The following is a 23,083-nucleotide window of genomic DNA, read 5'->3' on the forward strand; positions in this document are numbered from 1 at the left end:
GTCACCCCCTTTGAAGAGGGGGAGGACCGCGGTAGCTTTCCAATCTATGGGAATCTCAGATGATACGAAAGAGAGGTTGAACAGGCTAGTAATAGAGGTTGCAACAATTTCGGCAGATCATTTTAGAAAGAGAGGGTCCAGATTGTCTAGCCCAGCTGATTTGTAGGGGTCCAGATTTTGCAGCTCTTTCAGAACATCAACTATCTGGATTTGGGTGAAGGAGAAGTGGGGGAGATTTGGGCGAGTTGCTATGGGGAGCAGGGCTGTTGACCGGGGTAGGGGTAGCCAGGTGGAAAGCATGGCCAGCCGTAGAAAAATGCTTATTGAAATTCTCAATTATTGTGAATTTATCGGTAGTGACAGTGTTTTCTAGCCTCAGTGCAGTGGGCAGCTGGGAGGAGGTGCTCTTATTCTCCATGGACTTTAGTGTCCCAGAACTTTTTTGAGTTTGTACTACAGGATGCAAATTTCTGTTAGGAAAGCTAAGGCTAGCTTTTTCAAACTGCCTGTGTATGATGGTTCCTAACTTCCCTGAAAAGTTGCATATCACGGGGGCTATTTCGATGCTAATGTAGAACGCCACAGGATGTTTTTGTGCTGGTCAAGGGCAGACAGGTCTGGAGTGAACCAAGGGCTATATCTATTCCTGGTTCAACTTTTTTTTGAACGGAGCATGCTTATTTAAGATGGTGAGGAAGGCACTTTTAAAGAATAACCAGGCATCCTCTATTGACAGGATGAGGTCAATGTCATTCCAGGATACCCCAGCCAGGTCGATTAGAAAGGCCTGTTCGCTGAAGTGTTTTAGGGAGCGTTTGACAGTGATGAGGGGTGGTCCCATTACGGATGCAGGCAATGAGGCAGTGATCACTGAGATTTTGGTGAAAAACAGCAGAGGTGTATTTGGAGGGCAAGTTAGTTAGGATGATATCTGAGGGTGCCCGTGTTTACGGATTTGGGGTTGTACCTGGTAGATTCATTGATCATTTGTGTGAGATTGAGGGCATCAAGCTTAGATAGTAGGATGGCTGGGGTGTTAAGCATGTCCCAGTTTAGGTCACCTAGCAGCACGAGCTCTGAAGATAGATGGGGGGCAATCAATTCACATATGGTGTCCAGGGCAGAGGGTGGTCTATAGCAAGCGGCAACTGTGAGAGACTTGTTTCTGGAAAGGTGAATTTTTAGGAGTAGAAGCTCATATTGTTTTGGTACAGACCTGGATAGTAAGATAGAACTCTGCAGGCTATCTCTGCAGTAGATTGCAACACCGCCCCCTTTGGCAGTTCTATCTTGGCGGAAAATGTTTTAGTTAGGGATGGAAATTTCAGGGTTTTTGATGGTTTTCCTAAGCCAGGATTCAGACATCCGGGTTGGCAGAGTGTGCTAAAGCAGATTCTTCAAAGTAGCCACCCTTTGCCTGTAAGACAGCTTTGCACACTCTTGACATTCTCTCAACCAGCTTCACCTGGAATGGTTTTCTAAAAGTCTTGAAGGAGTTCCCACATATGCTGAGCACTTGTTGGCTTGCTCTTCCTTCACTTTGCAGTCCAACTCATCCCAAACCATCTCAATTGGGTTGAGGTCAGGTGATTGTGGAGGCCAGGTCATCTGATGCAGCACTCATCACCTTCCTTCTTGGTCAAATGGCCCTTACACAGCCTGGAGGCGTGTTGGGTCATTGTCCTGTTGAAAAGTGCAAACCAGATTGGATAGCATATCGCTGTGGTAGCCATGCTTGTTAACTTCTCTGGGATATGTGGGATGCTAACGTCCCACTTGGCCAAAAGCCAGTAAAAATGCAGAGCGCCAAATTCAAATAAATTACTATAAAAATCCAACTTTCATGAAATCACACATGAAAGACACCAAATTAAAGCTACACTTGTTGTGAATCCAGCCAACATGTCTGATTTCAAAAAGGATTTACTGCGAAAGCACATCAAACGATTGTTAGGTCAGTACATAGCCGCAGAAAAACAAAGCCATTTTTCCAGCCAAAGAGAGGAGTAACAAAAAGCAGAAATGGAGATAAAATGAATCACTAACCTTTGATCTTCATCAGATGACACTCATAGGACTTCATGTTACACAATACATGTATGTTTTGTTCGGTAAAGTTCATATTTATATCCAAAAATCTGAGTTTAGGCAGGACACTACTGTCTCACTTGGCCAAAAGCCAGAGAAAATGCAGAGCGCCATATTCAAATAAATTACTATAAAAATCTAACTTCAATTAAATCACACATGAAAGATACCAAATTAAAGCTACACTGGTTGTGAATCCAGCCAACATGTCAGAATTCAAATAGGCTTTTCGGCGAAAGCAAACGATGCTATTATCTGAGTTAGCACCATTGTAAACAAAGAGATAAGCATATTTCAACCCTGCAGTCGCGACACAAAACGCAGAAATAAAAATATAATTCATGCTTTACCTTTGACGAGCTTCTGATTTTGGCACTCCAATAAACATCACAAATGGTCCTTTTGTTTGATTAATTCCGTCGATATATATCCAAAATATCCATTTAGCGCGCTTGATCCAGAAAAACACCGTTTCCAACTCGTGAAACATGACTACAAAATATCTCAAAAGTTACCTGTAAACTTTGCCAAAACATTTCAAACTACTTTTGTAATACAGCTTTAGGTATTTAGCGTAAATAATCTATAAAATTGAAGACGGGATGATCTGTGTTCAATACAGGATTAAAACAATCTGTAGCATGCTTTCTGGTGACGCGCCTCTATCTAACAGTACATAACAAGTGACCCGGATTCAAAATGGCCGTACTTCTTCATTACACAAAAGAAAAACCCTCAACTAATTTCTATAGACTGTTGACATCCAGTGGAAGCGGTAGGAACTGCAAGAAGGTCAATTAGAAATCTGTATTCCCAATGAAAATCCATTGAAAGAGTGACTGCAAAAAAAAATAAAAAATCTGAATGGTTTGTCCTTGGGGTTTCACCTGCTAAATAAGTTCTGTTATACTCAGACATGATTCAAACAGTTTTAGAAACTTCAGAGTGTTTTCTATCCAAATCTACTAACAATATGCATATCTTATCTTCTGAGGATGAGTAGCTGGCAGTTGAATTTGGGTATGCTTTTCATCCAAATGTGAAAATGCTGCCCCCTATCCTAGAGAAGTTAAGTGTGCCTTGAATTCAAAATAAATCACATGATAGTGTGCCCAGCAAAGCACCCCCAAACCATCGCTCCTCCTCCATGCTTCACGGTGGGAACCACACATGCGGAGATCATCCGTTCACCTACTCTGCGTCTCACAAAGACACTGTTGGAACCAAAAATCTCAAATTTGGACTCATCAGACCAAAGGACAGATTTATACCGGTCTAATGTCCATTGCTCGTGTTTCTTGGCCCAAGCAAGTCTCTTCTTATTATTGGTGTCCTTTAGTAGTGGCTTCTTCGGAGCAATTTAACCACGAAGGCCTGATTCACACAGTCTCCTCTCAACAGTTGATTTTGAGATGTCTGTTACTTGACCTCTGTGAAAGATTTATTTGGGCTGCAATTTCTGAGGCTGGTAACTCTAATGAACTTATCCTCTGCAGCAGAGGTATCTCTGGGACTTCCTTTCCTGTGCCGGTCCTCATGAGACAGTTTCATCATAGCACTTGATGGCTTTTGTGACTACACTTGAAGAAACAATCAAAGTTCTTGAAAGTTCCGTATTGACTGACCTTCATGTCTTAAAGTAATGATGGACTGTCGTTTCTCTTTGCTTTTTTTTTTAGCTTTTCTTGACATGATATGTACTTGGTCTTTTACCACCCCTACCTTGTCACAACACAACTGATTGGCTCAAACGCATTAAGAAGGAAAGAAATTCCACAAATTAACTTTTAACAGGGCACGCCTATTAATTGAAATGCATTCTAGGTGACTACTTCATGAAGCTGGTTGAGGGAATGCCAAGAGTGTGCAAAGCTGTCATCATTTTTGGGGGGGTTGGTTACTACATGATTCCATATGTTATTTCAAAGATTTGATGTCTTCACTATTATTCTACAATGTAGAAAATAGTACAAATAATGAAAAACCCTTGAATGAGTTGGTGTGTCCAGACTTTCGACAGGTACTATCTATAAACATTTTATAGTATATAGAGTATGAAGAACACAATCACTATAATATGTGGACCAATAGGCAATAAGACACTCAAAAGCCACATCATGTGATGTCATCATTGCCCTTGATTCTAAGCAATATTGTGCTGCTATTTTTATTGACTTGGCCAAAGCGTTTGATATGGTAGACATTCTTGTGGGCCGGCTAAGGAGTATTGGTGTCTGAGGGGTCTTTAGCCTGGTTTGCTAACTACCCCTATGAGTGCAGTGTATAAAGTCAGACAATCTGCTGTCTCAGCCACTGCCTGTCACCAAGAGAGTACCCCAAGGCTCAATCCTAGGCCCCACGCTCTTCTTAATTTGCATCAACAACATAGCTCAGGCAGTAGGAAGCTCTCTCATCCATTTTATATGCAGATAATAGTCTTATACTCAGCTGGCCCCTCCCCAGATTTTGTGTTAAATGCTCTACAACAAAGCTTTCTTATTGTCCAACAAGCTTTCTCTACCCTTAACCTTGTTCTGAATACCTCCAAAACAAAGGTCATGTGGTTTGGTAAGAAGAATGCCCCTCTTCCCACAGGTGTTATTACTACCTCTGAGGGTTTAGAGCTTGAGGTAGTCACCTCGTACAAGTACTTGGGAGTATGGCTAGACGGTACACTGTCCTTCTCTCAGCACATATCAAAGCTTCATGCTAAAGTTAAATCTAGACTTGGTTTCCTCTATCGTAATCGCTCCTCTTTCACCCCAGCTTCCAAACTAACCCTGATTCAGATGACCATCCTACCCATGCTAGATTACGGAGACATAATTTATAGATTGGCAGATAAGGGTGCTCTCAAGTGGCTAGATGTTCTTTACCATTCGGCCATCAGATTTGCTACCCATGCACCTTATAGGACACATCACTGCACTCTACTCCTCTGTAAACTGGTCATCTCTGTATTCCCGTCGCAAGATCCACTGGTTGATGCTTATTAATAAAACCCTCTTTGGCCTCACTCCCCCCTATCTGAGATATCTACTGCAGCCCCTATCCTCCATATGCAACACCTGTTCTGCCAGTCACATTCTGTTAAAGGTCCCCAAAGCACACACATCTCTGGGTTGCTTGTCTCGTCAGTTCGCTGCAGCTAGCGACTGGAACGAGCTGCAACAATCACTCAAACTGGACAGTTTTATCTCAATCTCTTCATTCAAAGACGCAATCATGGACATTCTTACTGACGGTTGTGGCTGCTTTGTGTGATGTATTGTTGTCTCTACCTTCTTGACCTTTGCTGTTGACTGTGCCCAATAATGTTTGTACCATGTTTTGTGCTGCTACCATGTTGTGATGTCATGTGTTCCTGCCTTGCTATGTTGTTGTCTTAGGTCTCTCTTTATGTAGTGTTGTCTCTCTTATTGTGATGTGTGTTTTGTCTTATATTTATTTATTTTAATCCCAGGCCCCCGTCCCCGCAAGAGGCCTTTTGGTAGGCCGTCATTGTAAATAAGAATTTGTTCTTAACTGACTTGCCTAGTTAAATAAATACAAATGTCATAGCCAATAACTGCATTAGCATGAAAAGCAAAAACATGTTTGACTTATTTATATAAAATATATCTTTCTTGAGCGCTGGAATCAAAACTCATAATGTATTTGTTCTGTGTCACTCTCCCGGTCAATTTCTGCAATTTCCTCCAATACTTCGATTTAGCCATGTTGTTCTTTTTCAGTTTTGAGAAGTTTGTATTAGGCAGTGAACCGCTGTGTAACGTAAACGTCCCAGCGTCCTGTCGATTTAATTTATTTTTAAAATTATTTATTTATTCCTCCAAATTGGGAATGAACCATGTTACGCAGAGCTCCAGCATAATAGCCGTTTGTCATACAAAGGGCGATCACATACTCATGAAAAGCCAAGCTCATTGGCTATCTAGCTAACTATCACCCGTCTCATTAGTGATGGTGCCGACAGATATGGTCGCCTCGCTTCGAGTCCTTGGGAAACTATGCAGTATTATAAATAAATTGTGTTATTTCTTACATTGTTAGCCCAGAAAAGTCAGCTGGAAAGACAGCTGGGAAGAACTATTGGATATAAGAGCGATGTCAACTTACCAATATTATTACCAATAATATTATTACCAATATTAGGATGTACAATACAACTTTCATGAAGCGGATCCTTTGTTCGGACCACCAACCAGGACATAGGATCTAAATCCAGAGGCTGACCCAAAACAACGTCGCAGCAGAAGTGGCAGACGAAGCGGCCACCTGGTCAGACTTCGAAGGCGTGAACACACCCAACCGCTTCCGAGTATACTCCTGGCTAATGTCCAGTCTCTAGACAACAAGGTGGATGAAATTAGGGAAAGGGTTGCCTTCCAGAAAGACATCAGAGAATGTAACATTCTCTGTTTCACGGAAACATGGCTTTCTCGGGAAATGTTGGTATAGCCACCTGGTTTCTTCATGCGTCGCACCAACAGAAATAAAAATCTCTCTGGGAAGAAGGGCGGGGGTGATTGCTTCATGATTAATGGCTCATGGTGTAACCATAACAACATACAGGAACTCAAGTCCTTCTGTTCACTCGACCTAGAATTCCTTACAATCAAATGCCAACCATATTATCTCCCAAGAGATTTCTCGTCAGACATCGTCACAGCTGTGTATATACCCCCTCAAGTAGATAACACAACAGCCCTCAAGGAACTTCACTGGACTCTATGTAAACTGGAAACCATATCCTGAGGCTGCATTTATTGTAGCTGGGGATTTTAACAAAACAAATTTGAGAACAAGGCTACCTAAATTCTATCAGCACATTGATTGCAGCAGTCGCGCGGGCAATACACTTGACCACTGCTACTCTAACTTCGGTGACACATACAAGGCCCTCCCTTGCCCTCCCTTTGGCAAATCCGATCACAACTCCATCTTGCTCCTACCGTCCAATAGGCAGAAACTCAAACAGGATGTACCAGCGACGAGAACCATTCACCGCTGGTCTGACCAATCGGGATCCTCGCTTCAAGATTGTTTTGATCACGCGGACTGGGAAATGTTCCAGGCAGCCTCAGATAACAACATTGATCTATATGCTGACTCGGTGAGTAAGTTCATAAGGAAGTGCTGTAGGAAATGTTGTACCCACTGTGACTAAAACCTACCCTAAACAAAAACCGTGGATGGATGGCGGCATTCGCGCAAAACTGAAAGCGCGCCGCATTTAACCATGGAAAGAGTATTGGGAATATGGCCGAACATAAACCAGTGTAGTTATTCCCTCCGCAAGGCAATCAAATGTCGGTATAGGGACAAAGTGGAGTTGCAATTCAACGTCTGAGCCGTACACTATCGTTCAAAAGTTTGGGGTATCTTAGGGTCCTTGTTTTTGAAAGAAAAGCCCCCAAAAATTGTCCATTTTAAAATAACATCAAATTGATCAGAAATACAGTGTAGACATTGTTAATGTTGTAAATGACTATTGTAGCTGGAAACGGCTGATTTAAAAACAATTTTTGTAATGGAATATCTACATAGGCTTACAGAGGCCCATTATCAGCAACCATCACTCCTGTGTTCCAATGGCACGTTTGGTTAGCTAACCCAAGTTTATAATTTTAAAAGGCTAATTGATCATTAGAAAACCCTTTTGCTATTAGGTAAGCACAGCTGAAAACTGTTATGCTGATTTTAAAGAAGCAATAAAAGTGGCCTTTAGACTAGTTGAGTATCTGGAGCATCAGCATTTGTAAGTTCGATTACAGGCTCAAAATGTACAGAAACAAATAACTTTCTTCTGTAACTCGTCAGGCTATGCTTGTTCTGAGAAATTAAGGCTAGGCCTCCCGAGTGGCCCAGTGGTCTGGCCCACTGCATCGCAGATATGGTCGCCTCGCTTCGAGTCCTTGGGAAACTATGCAGTATTATAAATAAATTGTGTTATTTCTTACATTGTTAGCCCAGAAAAGTCAGCTGGGAAGACAGCTGGGAAGAACTATTGGATATAAGAGCGATGTCAACTTACCAATATTATTACCAATAATATTATTACCAATATTAGGATGTACAATACAACTTTCATGAAGCGGATCCTTTGTTCGGACCACCAACCAGGACATAGGATCTAAATCCAGAGGCTGACCCAAAACAACGTCGCAGCAGAAGTGGCAGACGAAGCGGCCACCTGGTCAGACTTCGAAGGCGTGAACACACGGCTGTGCCGCTAGAGATTCTGGGTTTGAGTCCAGTCTCTGTCGCAGCTGGCCGCGACCAGGAGGCCCATGGGGCGGCGCACAATTGGCCCAGCGTCGTCTGGGTTAGGGGAGGGTTTGGCCGGCAGGGATATCCTTGTCTCATTGCACACTAGCGACTCCTGTGGCGGGCCGGGCGCAGTGCACGCTGACAGGTGTATGGTGTTTCCTCCGACACATTGGTGCGGCTGGCTTCCGGGTTGGATGGGCATTGTGTCAAGAAGCAGTGCGGTTGGGTTGTGTTTTGGAGGACGCATGGCTCTGGACCTTCGCCTCTCCCGAGTCCGTACGGGAGTTGCAGCGACGAGACAAGACTGTAACTACTACCAATTTGGATGCCACAAAATTGGAGAGAAAAAAATCGGTGAAAATACAAAAAATTATAAATGATGGCTATTCCATGCGAGAAATTGCCAAGAAACTGAAGATCTCGTACAACGCTGTGTACTACTCCCTTCACAGAACAGCGCAAACTGGCTTTAACCAGAATAAAAAGAGTGGGAGGCCCCGGTGCACAACTGAGCAAGAGGACAGGTACATTCGTGTCTAGTTTGAGAAACAGATGCCTCACAAGTCCTCAACTGGCAGCTTCATTAAATAGTACCCGCGAAAACCGGTCTCAATGTCAGCAGTGAAGAGGCGACTCCGGGATGCTGGCCTTCTAGGCAGAGTTGCAAAGAAAAAGCCGTATCTGACTGGCCAGTAAAAGATTAAGATGGGCAAAAGAACAGACACTGGACAGAGGAACGCTGCCTAGAAGGCCAGCATCCCAGAGTTGCCTCTCCATTGTTGACATTGAGACTGGTGTTTTTCAGGTAATATTTAATGAAGCTGCCAGTTGAGGACTTGAGGTGTCTGTTTCTCAAACTAATCAGCACAACAGTTTTCAGCTGTGCTAACATAATTGCAAAAGTGTTTTCTAATGATACAATTATTTTTTCTGAGGTCTTGGCTGATTTTCTTTTGATTTTCCCATGATGTCAAGCAAAGAGGCACTAAGTTTGAAGGTAGGCCTTGAAATACATCCACAGGTACACTTCCAATTGACTCAAATGATGTCAATTAGCCTATCAGAAGCTTCTAAAGCCATGACATCATTTTCTGGAATTTCCCAAGCTGTTTAAAGGCACAGTCAACTTAGTGTATGTAAACTTCTGACCCACTGGAATTGTGATACAGTGAAATAATCTGTCTGTAAACAATTGTTGGAAAAATTACTTGTGTCATGCCAAAACTATAGTTTGTTAACAAGAAATTTGTGGAGTGGTTGAAAAACAAGTTTTAATGACTTCAATCTAAGTGTATGTAAACTTCCGACTTCAACTGTACATTACATTAGTCATCTAACAGAGTGACACACAGAAGCAGCCACGGTCAGCGCCCTGCTCAAGGGCACGTCGACAGATCTCCCACAAGGTCAAAAACAGGGACCCGAACTAGCGATCCATCAACCACTGGCCCAAGCTCCCAAGAATTCTATATAATAATAATCATCACTTGAGCTGAAACGCACAAAGTCTTGAATCTTGCGTTGTTTAATATCAACTCATACGGAATCACGGAATCGGTACATCAAAAATCTCTTCCCAACTATTTTGCAATCTGTATGGCACATCTGTCAACATCCTGGTCCTCAAATGAAGCTGGTATACTTTCCTATTTATGCTATTTTTATTCCTCTGCCAGTTTTGATCCTTTATATTGGGCAGATAGACCAGTTCCCTACCTCCTCTCGCTGCCACCTGCCTCCTTCATTTTTGGGGTAATGCTGTAATCAATTGCATTTCACTGTTAGGGGACACCTGTATTATTATTATTATTATTATTATTATTTATTTTAATTTGATTTATTTTCCACGCATTTGACAATTATTTTAATTATTTTTGAAATCATTTAATTTTAACATCTTGTTGAACTGTCCACTAGCATTATCCACCAACATTCAGCTTTGTCTAGAATACCGTAAGGTGCAGAGGAATGGGGCTGCAGCTTCAGTCAGCCTGTGTAGGTGTGTGAGCAGAGGTGTTGTACAGTAAGACTCTGAATGCTGCCAGTGTGTCTGCTGTCACCATGGTCTTTGTTGTGCCACCATAAGGCTCGGTGATGCACAGGGCCGCCTTCTGCCACTGACAGATTGCTTTATTTGTTTGGAATCGCTTCTCAAGGCAGAAGCCAGGGGGAAATATGGAGTGAAACATTTTTGACAGGCCAGTGAGGGCTGAAGTAGGGTGGCCATTGGTGCTTCATAAGTGAACCCACCCAGGTGTTTGCACATTCACAATGTTAACTTGATGACCCACACTAACCCTGCTCTCCAAGATTCTCTTGTGCACCATCTGACACAAACCCGTTTCTTCTAGCTGAATTTTGGAACCATTTCCTCATGGTTACTACTAATAAAGACAGACACAATGAACCTCTGGCTGCACATCTGACTAATGAACAACACCACTCAGACAAGACGGCAGGTCTCTTTAGAGTGGAGGCAATGAGGCGACGGATCGTCAATCTGTCAGTGGGCTCTTGTGCAGAAGAAGAGGATTTCACCCTCATTGGCTCCCTATCTATCCCTGGAGTGCTGCTTAGTTATGTATCTTGCTAGTGCTGCTTGAATCCCCCCTCTCTCTTGGCAGGTAGTCACCCATTATCTCGTTTTCATGCACCGACCATCACACTCTGGAGGGATTTAGGCATTTTAAGGCATGACTCATGCAGCCAGGGGTCAACAGTAATGCACTTGTTTCTGTTTTCTCTCTGGCTAAGATGGCCATACATGAGTGTTTCTTGAAATGTAATCTTTATCCTTGGTATTTTATCAGTATAATTGATATTTTAATGGGATCATCCACCAGAACACCCCTGCTTCACATTCTATTTAAAATAATACTAATGCGCAGCCAGGACTGTTTTTGTGTCATCTCTAGTCTTTGTTTTTGCCGAAGATGATCTCCCTCCCACAACCACAATGGTGCAATACAACTGCAACAGTCTGGTGTGTGTAGTCTATGTAGGAAAACGCAACAGCAGCCATGCAAGGTGCAAATCCAACAGACTGTAAGTGGGAGTAAGAAGTATCTGTGTTATAAAGGATATTCAAAACCTTTTTTGTACCTGGTGCATCTCTCACGATGATGATGATGATGATGAATAGACTACTGCTCCTGGGAGCAGGCTAGACTCCCAGGAATGATCATCTATTGAGGGTTTAATGAATGGGAGAGACTGGAGGTAACCATGGTGCCAGAAAAGAGCAGAGCTCACCTCCTGGATCCCCATCACCTGCTCATTGCTCCCATCATGCTCCATGCTTTGTCTGCCTCTGTAAGCTCTCTGATAACTCCCTCTCACTGAGGTAGTGATCTAGCTGTGTGTTTGGCTTCCTGCTGCTAAAGAATCCCAGCCACAGGAGTGATCTGCATGTCCTCCCTGAGAAAGTTGCATAATTTCACTCCATATCCGAAGAGGAGATGGGAACAAAGACAGAATGGTATAGCCTAGTAACAGAAGCACGTCACTAGCTCTGGTTGGTGGTGAGCCAGACAGGGTGTCGAGTACAGTATTGTCTGTGGTTGCGGTTTATTTATTTGCCCCTTACGGTGGGAAACCATATATCCTATTTTGATTTGTTCTGTTGCTCTTCTTGTAGGATATAGGTCTACTCTTTCTACTCTGTTGCTTAGCCAAACTGCCTTGTTGTCTTCTCCCCTTTCATAGTACAGTAAAATTGTTAGTGCATTTTCCTCTTATGCCCAGCCTAATACTTACCCATTGGGAGTAAGATCCCCACTTCATCCTTTGAACCAGCCTGAATGCCCTACACTAGGTCAGGAATTCCTTTCAGTGTGACATACATACCTACTGCTGGCCTGGTGACTCATGCGTTTCCTGAGAGAGTGGTGGTTTCATCATTAGCCTGCTCCGCAAACAATTTGAGCTGCGAATTGTTAATAGCTCTGTGTCTTTCACACTCCACAATAGAGTGATTGGAAGTAGTGGAATGGAAAAATATAGGGCCCATTATTCTGATGCATGACTGCAGTCATAACGTAAGGAGAAGGGGTGTGGGTTGTAGTTGGTTCTGTAAAGTCTCTCTGAGCCAAACATTCTCAACAACACACACTGTCACTGTATGATTTAGTTACCAGTGTTCGGGGGGCAAGATGTGGACTAGCTGAAATAAGATGACAAATCAGTGGTGGTGTCAAGACACTCACTCTCTTTTCATGGCATTGTTAAAATACACAAAATCAAATCCAAGTTTATTTGTCACGTGCGCCGAATACAACAGGTGTAGACCTTACAATGAAATACTTACTTACAGGCTCTAACCAATAGTGCAAAAAAGGTATTAGGTGAACAATGGGTAGGTAAAGAAATAAAACAACAGTAAAAAGACAGGCTATATACAGTAGGGAGGCTATAAAAGTAGAGGCTAAATACAGACAGCGGTTAGTCATGCTGATTGAGGTAGTATGTACATGTAGATATGGTTAAAGTGACTATGCATATATGATGAACAGAGAGTAGCAGTAGCATAAAAGAGGGCTTGGCGGGTGGTGGATGGGACACAATGCAGATAGCCCGGTTAGCCAATGTGCGGGAACACTGGTAACCTTTATTGATGTTACAGGTGAAGTGAGTTAAAAAAGCGTGGGTGAGGCCTAAATCCTATGGCCATCCCAGAGGCAGGCCGCTTTTCTGACATAATGGTTCTGATTTGTTTACGGCTTCCCTTGTATCCTGCAATCACGCTCAGATCAAAGCAGGTATCAGCTAGAGCTTCTCCCAGGCTCTCCTCTCGGCACTGCTCCCAGGCTCTCCTCTCGGCACTGCTCCCATGCCCTCCTCTCGGCACTGCTCCCATGCCCTCCTCTCGGCACTGAGCAGAAGCTGTTTGTTTTCAGCCTGTCGGCCGGTCCTCTCCTCCCCCCTAACCTGCGCTCCACTCTCTGTGACTTCATGGATGCCCCCTACCACCATTGCCCCAGGCTAGGCCAAACACAGCCCTCAAACATCTGGAGCCACAACTCAGCCCGTGTCTGAGGTTAAACCACAACACCATGGGGCGGACCACTCAGTTATTCTCCAGGCATAGGAGGGTAACTCGCGTCTAAACTCAACGATTCACGATGGAGTTGAGCGGCGACTAGTGTGGACGTCACATAAAAGGAAGTTATCAAATGACTGATTTCAGCACCCAATGAAAAGCCCGCAATTACACACATTGTCGCTATGACGTCAGAGCGCCAGTCCGCCCACGTTAGTCGCCGCTCAACAAATTTTCACAGTTTTATTCGGTTTTGTGACTTTTCAATGTCCATATATTCCTGCTATTTTAGGTTGACAGGGGGTCTGCCTGTGTTACCCTCAGCGTTGTGAATGAAAGTCTTCCGTTCTGTTCATTTCATGCTTGCTGCATTGCATAGTGCTGCTCTGGAAGTGATGGGAATTCTCCAGCTGATCTAGGTCTCACTGCACTGAGGGGGTTGAAGTTGTCTTAACTTCCCCTTGGCAACTGTTTCCATAGCTGAAACCAGTGGAACCCTCTGGAGATCATTTCTCTCCAGGCTTATGAGGCGCTGAGGCAAGTTGGTTTAACACTTAAAACAGCTAATTTCTTTTGAATAGTGCCTAAGGTAGCCTAGTCAAAATGACTTGTGGAATATGATGTCCTTATGTGACATTGGATTGGGATGACAGGATGTTCTGTATATGAAAGGAAGTGAGCTGAAACCTTTTTTTATAGCTTCTTTATGTGATTTGGAGAAAGCCTTGTTAAATCAAATTTTATTTGTCACATACACATGGTTAGCAGATGTTAATGCGAGTGTAGCGAAATGCTTGTGCTTCTAGTTCCGACAATGCAGTAATAACGAGTAATCGAGTAATCTAACCTAACAATTTCACAACAACTACCTTATACACACAAGTGTAAAGGAATGAAGAATATGTACATAAAAATATATGAATGAGTGATGGTACAGAACGGCATAGGCAAGATGGAGTAGATGGTATCGAGTACAGTATATACATATGCGATGAGTAATGTAGGGTATGTAAACATTATATGAAGTGGCATTGTTTAAAGTGGCTAGTGATACATTTTTACATTATTAAAGTGGCTAGAGATTTGAGTCAGTATGTTGGCAGCAGCCACTCAATGTTAGTGATGGCTGTTTAACAGTCTGATGGCCTTGAGATAAAAGCTGTTTTTCAGTCTCTCGGTCCCTGCTTTGATGCACCTGTACTGACCTCGTCTTCTGGATGATAGCGGGGTGAACAGTCAGTGGCTCAGGTGGTTGTTGTCCTTGATGATCTTTTTGGGCTTCCTGTGACATCGGGTGGTGTAGGTGTCCTGGAGGGCAGGTAGTTTGCCCCCGGTGATGCGTTGTGCAGACCTCACTACCCTCTGGAGAGCCTTACGGTTGTGGAAGGAGCAGTTGCCGTACCAGGCGGTGATACAGCCCGACAGGATGCTCTCGATTGTGCATCTGTAAAAGTTTGAGTGCTTTTGGTGACAAGCCAAATTTCTTCAGCCTCCTGAGCTTGAAGAGGCGCTGCTGCGCCTTCACCACGCTGTCTGTGTGGGTGGACCAATTCAGTTTGTCCGTGATGTGTACGCCGAGGAACTTAACTTACTACCCTCTCCACTACTGTCCTGTCGATGTGGATAGGGGGTGCTCCCTCTGTCCCTCTGTTTCCGGAAGTCCACGATCATCATCTTTGTTTTGTTGATGTTGAGTGTGAGGTTATTTTCCTGACACCACAGTCAGAGGGCCCTCACCTCCTCCCTGTAGGCCGTCTCGTTGTTGGTAATCAAGCCTACCACTGTAGTGTCATCTGCAAACCTGAGGATTGAGTTGGAGGCGTGCATGGCCACGCAGTCGTGGGTGAACAGGGAGTACAAGAGAGGGCTCAGAACGCACCCTTGTGTGGGGCCCCAGTGTTGAGGATCAGCGGGGTGGAGATGTTGTTACCTACCCTCACCACCTGGGGGCGGCCCATCAGGAAGTCCAGTACCCAGTTGCACAGGGCGGGGTCGAGACCCAGGGTCTCAAGCTTGATGACGAGTTTGGAGGGTACTATGGTGTCAAATGCTGAGCTGTAGTCAATGAACAGCATTTTGACATAGGTATTCCTCTTGTCCAAATGGGTTAGGGCAGTGTGGTTGCGATTGTGTCGTCTGTGGACCTATCGGGGCAGTAGGTTTGATATTGGGGCGGTAGGTTAGATTTGTATTCCTGCATTCCTGAAGCTAAACACAGATCACAAGTTCAAAGAAGACAACTTTGACACTTCCCATTCGTACCTGCCTACTACAGATGGCTGTTGATGTGTATCGTAGTTGGTTGACCACTCGGCTGGATCCCTTTTTGAATGAGAGGGGAAGTATTCATAATTTGCAACAGTTATGTATTTACAATATCAAAGGGACAGCTAATGACTGACAAAGAATAATAGGAGTTTTGAGGGTGATGTTGGATCACTTCCTAACTTTAAACTATACTTAACATAAATATAAATGCAACATGGAAAGTGTTGGTCCCATGTTTCATGAGCTGAAATAAAAGATCCCAGAAATGTTTCATACACACAAAACCCTTATTTCATTAAAATGTTATGCACATATTTGTTTACATCCCTGTTAGTGAGCATTTCTCATTTTCCAAGATAATCCATCCATCTGACAGCTGTGGCATATCAAGAAGCAGATTTAAACAGCAGAATCATTACACAGGTGCACCTTGTGCTGGGGACAATAAAAGGCCACTCTAAATGTGCAGTTTTGTCACACAATGCCACAGATGTCTCAAGCTTTGAGGGAGTGTGCAATTGGCATGCTGACTGCAGGAATGTTCACCAGAGCTGTTGGCGGAGAATGTAATGTCCATTTCTCTACCATAAGCCGCCTCCAACGTTTTTTTTGAATTTGGTAGTATAGCCAACCGGCCTCACAACCGCAGCCCAGGACCTCCACATCCGGCTTCTTCAATTGCGGGATCGCCTGAGACCAGCCGATGAAACTGAGGAGTATTTTTGTCTGTGGGGAGAGACTCCATTCTGATTGGCTGGGCCTGGCTCCCTCGTGGGTGGGCTTATGCCCGCCCATGGATGTGAAATCTGTAGATTAGGAATTTTTTTCAATTGACTGATTTCTGATAGACCGCTGCGCCACTCAGGAGCCCTAAGGCACTGCATCTCAGTGCTAGAGGCGTGCGTCACTACAGACACCCTGGTTCGATTCCAGGCTGTATCACAACCGGCCGTTATTGGGTGTCCCATAGGGCGGCGCACAATTGGCCCGGCGGCGTCCGGGTTTGGCCTGCTGTAGGCCGTCATTGTGAATAAGAATTTGTTCTTAACTGGCTTGCCTGGTTAAATAAATAAAAAATAACTCAGTAAAATCTTAGAAATTGTTACGTTTTATCTTTGTTCAGTATATATTTTCTAGAGATATGAAGTGGAATTTTGTGTTGAGTATGTGCTTATTTCCTATAACTGAGTCTAAAATGTCTCCTTTTTCTCTTCTTGCCCCAGCTGTGTCCAAGTGGAAGAACACCATGCCGTCGACATCGATGTTTACCACTGTCCCAACTGTGATGTCCAACATGGACCCTGCTTGAGTAAGTACCACCCCACCACCACGCACTCTGTCTCTCTGCATTACTCCAGCACGGTTCATTTTAATTGCTATTTGGGGAATAGTTGCCTGTCAAGTAGATGTCTACCCTTTTCTCTCTTTATGGTCTAAAGTGGGTCTGACCTCCCAGAGCGTACGGAGGGGGGCATTATTAGAGTAATTCAATGGCGGGGTTATCATCAAATTGAGATTGAACATGGCCCTCATTCGTCTGCGGAGGACGTGGGCTTTATGGGCTTGTGAAACGGTTTATGGAGACGATCCATAACTCAAGGCTTTCATGTTCCTCAGACACTTAAGTAGCTAGTCTAGCTCTGTGTAGTATCTACTGTGATCATGGAGTCTCTGAATGTTCAAGAGTTTAACAATTAATTGTTGCCTTATCTTTACAGTGAAAAAGCGTATCAACTGGCACCGGCATGACTACACAGAGCCTGACGATGGCAGCAGGCTGGTGCAGGCGGCGACCTCTGTGTTTGTACGAGAGCTGCAGAACAGGCCCTTTCCCAGGTACTGAAGGAGCCAAGATACCAGCCACCAGCAGGCCTGACACCCCTGTGACCAAGCCACAGATGCACACACAAGTTCACCACATAGCAGTGAGTCCCAGGTTCACACCCTGAGTTGAAAACCAGTGTTTTCCTGGTGTGGTCTGGGCATTGCACTGAACCACCATGAACTGGGCTCTTGCCCCTTAGTGACATATTTCAAAGACAAACTCAACTCTTACAAAAAATGCAAGAGGCTGCAGATCTGTAGGTAAACACCCCCGTCCTGCCACCCTGGATCCCTTTTCCCCAGAGCCGAAGATCCAAATCCCGTTCTGCCCATGTGTTTCTTTACCTCGACTTTACGCACACATTTTTGTGGTCACTGACGTTTCACGTTTCTCACTGTCAATCGTGAGTGATAATTCTTTAAGTTTTTTACCTGTGAAACGTCCATGCAGTAGCTGCATGCCAACCATGCAATCATATTCAAATGCATTTTAGATCTTTTTGCGTCTTAGTGTTGTTTGGAATTATGTACAGTGAGAGAATTTAAGGGCAGATGGTCTTAACAAACTGTAGCATAGCCTACCTGTGTTTAGTTTCAAAGCACATATTTTGGCTAGTGGTGCGCACTGTTGAGTTTTGGCTACGAGAGAGAAATGTGACCATTATCACAATCATCCTAAAATCTGATAAGGAATGAGGTGGTGTTTTTTTGTCTTCCAGTAACATTATACTAAGCCACAAGAGCATTAGTGAGGTCTGGCACTAATGTTCGGCAATTAAGGGCGGACGTAAAGGTAACGTAAAGGTAATGGCGGACTGAATGAAGTTATGTAGAGCACCTCAAGATAAAACATAATATTCGAAATATCTGCTAAATAGACTAAAATATTAGCACTACATAATCTGGTGAGTGATAAACCTTCAATCTGGATAATAACACAAAACAAATCCTAAGACTAGAGACATTTATCGACAAATATTACGAAAACAGGCAACAACCAAACATGACGGAGAGTAAGACAGGGGAACCGTTTACAAAACGCAAGCGAGATTCTTCGACAGATACTGACGATTTAATATTCTCACCACCGGGAATGGTAAAGGTCGAAACCGATCTGTTAAAATCAATAAATGACAAACTGGGTTTACTTGAATTACTTAGTAAGGATATAAAAGAGTTAAAGGCAAGCCTAGAGATGAGTGATGAAAAAGCTGCGACATTGGAGAAGGAAACACACGCGCTAAAAGGGACAGTCAATAAGATTCAAACCGAAATGAATGGAATTAAAAAAGAGAACATCGTTCTGAAGGAAGCCTTACTGGAGATTCAAACTAGATCCATGAGAGAGAATTTGGTACTTACAGGTATCCAAGAAAAAGAAGGAGAAGTTCCTGAATCTATAGTTAGAGAGTTCCTCCGTACAGCGCTTCAGATTCCATGCGAAGTTGTCGACAAAATCCAACTTGAACGTGTTCACCGCTTCGGACAGAGAGGGCAGAGGTACGAACGCCCAATCGTTGCAAAATTTGCTTCATTTAAAGATAAAATAATGGTTAAAAGCCTAGGTAAAAGACTTGCTGGGACCAAAATTGGCATGAATGATCAGTTTCCGAAAGAAATTGCAGAACGGCGCAAAGTTCTGTATCCAATTTTCAAAGAAAACAGATTAAAAGCGAAACGAGTAGCTCTCGTCGTTGATAAACTATATATTGATAACCAGTTGTTCAGAGACACAAAGACTACTCCATGGTTATTTTAAAATTTACAAAGTTCTCATAGACGAGGAAAATAAACACAATTCAAGCCCGGTTACTGATTGTAACAATACAACAAAAAATATAGCTTTTTTATAAATCTTCACATATAACTAATTGAACACACAAGCACTATTTTTACACAGTGAAGATAAAAACTAAGTAAACAGAAGGCACAGTATGTGTGGATGGTATGGTTTGTGTTTATTTTATTTTTTATCTTATTTGTTATGTTTGGAAAGTTGAGTGAGTGAGTAATGAAATGGTTGCATATCCCAGAGCCAATGTATTGCTGTGAGCCGGGTATGAGAGGGCTTTCAATGTTGTTCAGATGATGGATATACTTTTATAATGAATTATACGTCTTATTTATTTATTGTCCTATCATGGAAAACTACATTTTTTTTATCTTAATAAATTATATCTAATTATTATCCTATTTTAATGGTACTGTCTATGGCCCTATACCCTAGACACCCACCTGAATGACCCAGATATTAAGGAGAAGTCCCTAACTGTTTTATGTGCTCGCTGTAAGCGGTCTAAATGCAGCTAAAATGAGGTCAGAGACCAAGAGCAGCACTGCCCTCTCAAGATTCTGAGCCTGCTTGGCAGGGTTGGTCCTGCAAAGCCAAAGCCCCCTAAAGGGAGAGGAAAAGATACAAGGAATTTCTCAAAGCTGCTAATGAGAACCTTGACGACCTTGTACCTAGCCGGTGGGGATTCCGGTGGGGTACCCCCACCCAGGCAGTGGCAGTGCTGGCAACACTAGCTGCAGTAACCCATGGGGAGGGGGTCACACTCGGACATTCAGAGAGGGGGTATATTATTGTGGCCCTGGCGGCACAGAATCAAGGTCGGACTGCATGGAGATGAGTGGGGACATGGTCATGACTGGTGGCCGTATTGTGGGTGTTTTTTTCAGGAATAGGGTGTACATTTGACTGCCATTATCTAGGATATGACAATGGTAAATAAATTTCAATTTTTGCTTATTTTTTTGCGCGGTCTTGCAGGCCTTCTCATGCAGCTGCAACTGCAATAGCATTTGTAAATCATGACCCATCTTGAGTTGGGCTCTGGGATGGTGCAACTGTTGAGAAAGTGAGCTTATGGTTGTGTGGGGGTAAGGGCTGAGTGTGTATGTGTGTATCCCACAACTGTTGCGAAAGAAGAAGTAAAAGTTGTAAGGTACAATAGAGGATGATCCACAGCTATATATAATACAAATCGAGGTGACGGCAATGGAAATGCATATGGCAATTGATTTACTTCAATTCGGTAAATGGAACTGTATGCTCTTTTCAAAGAATGGATCCCAGTCGGTTCAGGGCTATGGGATACAGGGGGTCGAGGGTGGTCTGCCGGGCATTGGGATGACAAGCCATCTCGAGATGAGGCCTTTTAGCGGGTGGAATAGTAGGGACCAATTGGAGGTTTACTTAGTAGAAATGCAAATATCATGGTACAACTATATAGACACTCAATCATTATGTTACTTTTTAATAGTACGTTTACAAAAATATATTCTGATTTAAAAGAATGAAAGGTGTGTCTCATGGTAAGTGGTGAAATAAGTATAGCCAGTTACAATTGTAATGGCTTAGCAGATAATAAGAAAAGACGATCAGTATTTACCTGGCTAAAAGAGAAGGATTATAATATTTATTGTTTACAGGAAACCCATTCAACAGTTTTAGATGAAGTTTTGTGGAAAAAGAACTGGGTGGGCAAAATATATTTCTCCCATGGGCAAAGAAATTCAAAAGGGGTGATGATCTTAATTAACAATAATTTTGATCCAAATGTGCAAATTGTCCAAACAGATCCTAAAGGTAGATGGATTATTTTAAATATGTTATTGGACAATAAACAAATATGGCTTGTTAACCTATACGGTCCGAATAATGATGATCCAAGCTTCTTTGAAAATATATATAAGAACTTATCAACTCTACAAGCAACACTAGACTCTATTATTATAATGGGAGATTTTAATACGGTCTTAAATAGCTCTATAGACCGGAAAGGAAATCACACTACAAATTATCACCCTCAGGCACTTAAGGAAATCATGAATGTCATGGATATATTGGAATTAGTGGATATATGGAGACTTAAATACCCTGATTTAGTGAGATATACATGGCGGAGGCTGAATCAAGCTAGTCGTCTTGACTACTTTCTTATTCCATTCTCTCTGGCACCAAAAGTTAAAAAAGTGTTGATAGGGGATAGAATGCGGTCGGATCATCACATAATTGGCATATATATTTCTCTTACAGAATTTCCACGTGGGCGAGGATATTGGAAATTTAATCAAAGTCTACTAGATGATAAATTGTTTAGAACTAGGACAGAAGATTTTATAACTGACTTTTTCAGACATAACATAGGTACAGCAGATCCCCTTATTGTATGGGACACTTTTAAGTGTGCCTTTAGAGGCCATGCAATTCAGTACTCATCTATAAAACAAAAGCAATTTAGATCAAAAGAGTCCATATTAACAAAGGAAATTGAAGGACTAACAGTACAGTTAGATAGCAATAAAAACGGTACCATAGAGGCACAGAATAATTTAGAGGAAAAACAAAAAGAAATGGAGGAACTTATTCAAGAAAGATCCAGTGTAATATATTATAAAAATAAAGCGAACTGGATGGAATATGGGGAAAAATGCACCAAATTCTTTTTCAATCTTCAATATAGAAATGCTACCAAAAAAAATGTATTAAAACTTGTGACAAATGATGGAGTCACGCATGATTCACCAAATGATATTTTGAAAGAGGAAGTAAAGTACTTTAAGAATATGTTTTCGTTTCAGGCTCCTCCATCTCCACTAACTGAAACTAATTGTATGGATTTTTTTCCTATTAATAATGTAAAATTAACATCTGAACAGAAAGACTCATGTGAAGGCCAAATTACAGAGGAGGAACTGCTTGTTGCAATTGGGGCCTTTAAAGATGGGAAAACTCCAGGGCTGGATGGCATACCAGTGGAAGTATACAAAACGTTTTTTGATATACTCAAAGGACCATTATTAACTTGTTTTAACCACTCCTATATAAATGGTAGATTATCAGACACACAACAAGAAGGTCTGATATCGTTATTACTGAAACAGGACCCAAGTGGTATATATAAAGATCCAGTCCAATTAAAAAAATTGGAGACCTCTTACACTTCAGTGTTGTGATGCAAAAATCCTAGCAAAATGCTTGGCGCATAGAATAAAAAAAGTTTTGTCAGATATTATTCATCCTAATCAGACAGGTTTTTTACATGGACGATACATTGGAGATAATATAAGGCAAGTACTGGAAACAATAGAACACTATGAGATATCGGGGACACCAGGCCTGGTTTTCATAGCTGATTTTGAAAAGGCTTTTGATAAAGTACGACTGGAGTTTATATATAAATGCCTAGAATATTTCAATTTTGGGGAATCTCTTATAAAATGGGTTAAAATTATGTATAGTAACCCTAGGTGTAAAATAGTAAATAATGGCTACATCTCAGAAAGTTTTAAACTATCTAGAGGAGTAAAACAAGGTTGTCCACTATCGGCATATCTATTTATTATTGCCATCGAAATGTTAGCTGTTAAAATTAGATCAAACATTAATATTAAAGGATTAGAAATCCATGGCTTAAAAACTAAGGTGTCATTGTACGCTGATGATTCATGTTTTCTTTTAAAACCACAACTAGAGTCTCTCCAGGGCCTCATAGAGGATCTAGATACCTTTGCTATCCTCTCTGGATTAAAACCAAATTATGATAAATGTACCATATTACGTATTGGATCACTAAAAAATACACATTT

At 42.4% G+C, this 23,083-nt stretch overlaps 1 protein-coding gene across 2 annotated transcripts in view; it reads left to right on the forward strand.

The window, feature by feature from the left end:
- Positions 1-23,083, forward strand: part of LOC129862405 (lysine-specific demethylase 7B-like) — a 63,683-nt gene that overhangs the window by 6,467 nt on the left and 34,133 nt on the right. For both annotated transcript variants that reach the window (XM_055934034.1, XM_055934033.1), the window contains exons 2-3: positions 16,891-16,976; positions 17,386-17,503. In XM_055934034.1, coding sequence (XP_055790009.1) covers positions 16,891-16,976; positions 17,386-17,503 — 204 coding nt within the window. The remainder of the gene's footprint in view (positions 1-16,890; positions 16,977-17,385; positions 17,504-23,083) is intronic.

Source organism: Salvelinus fontinalis, chromosome 9 (assembly GCF_029448725.1).
Source record: "Salvelinus fontinalis isolate EN_2023a chromosome 9, ASM2944872v1, whole genome shotgun sequence".
Classification (NCBI taxonomy): Eukaryota; Metazoa; Chordata; class Actinopteri; order Salmoniformes; family Salmonidae; genus Salvelinus; species Salvelinus fontinalis.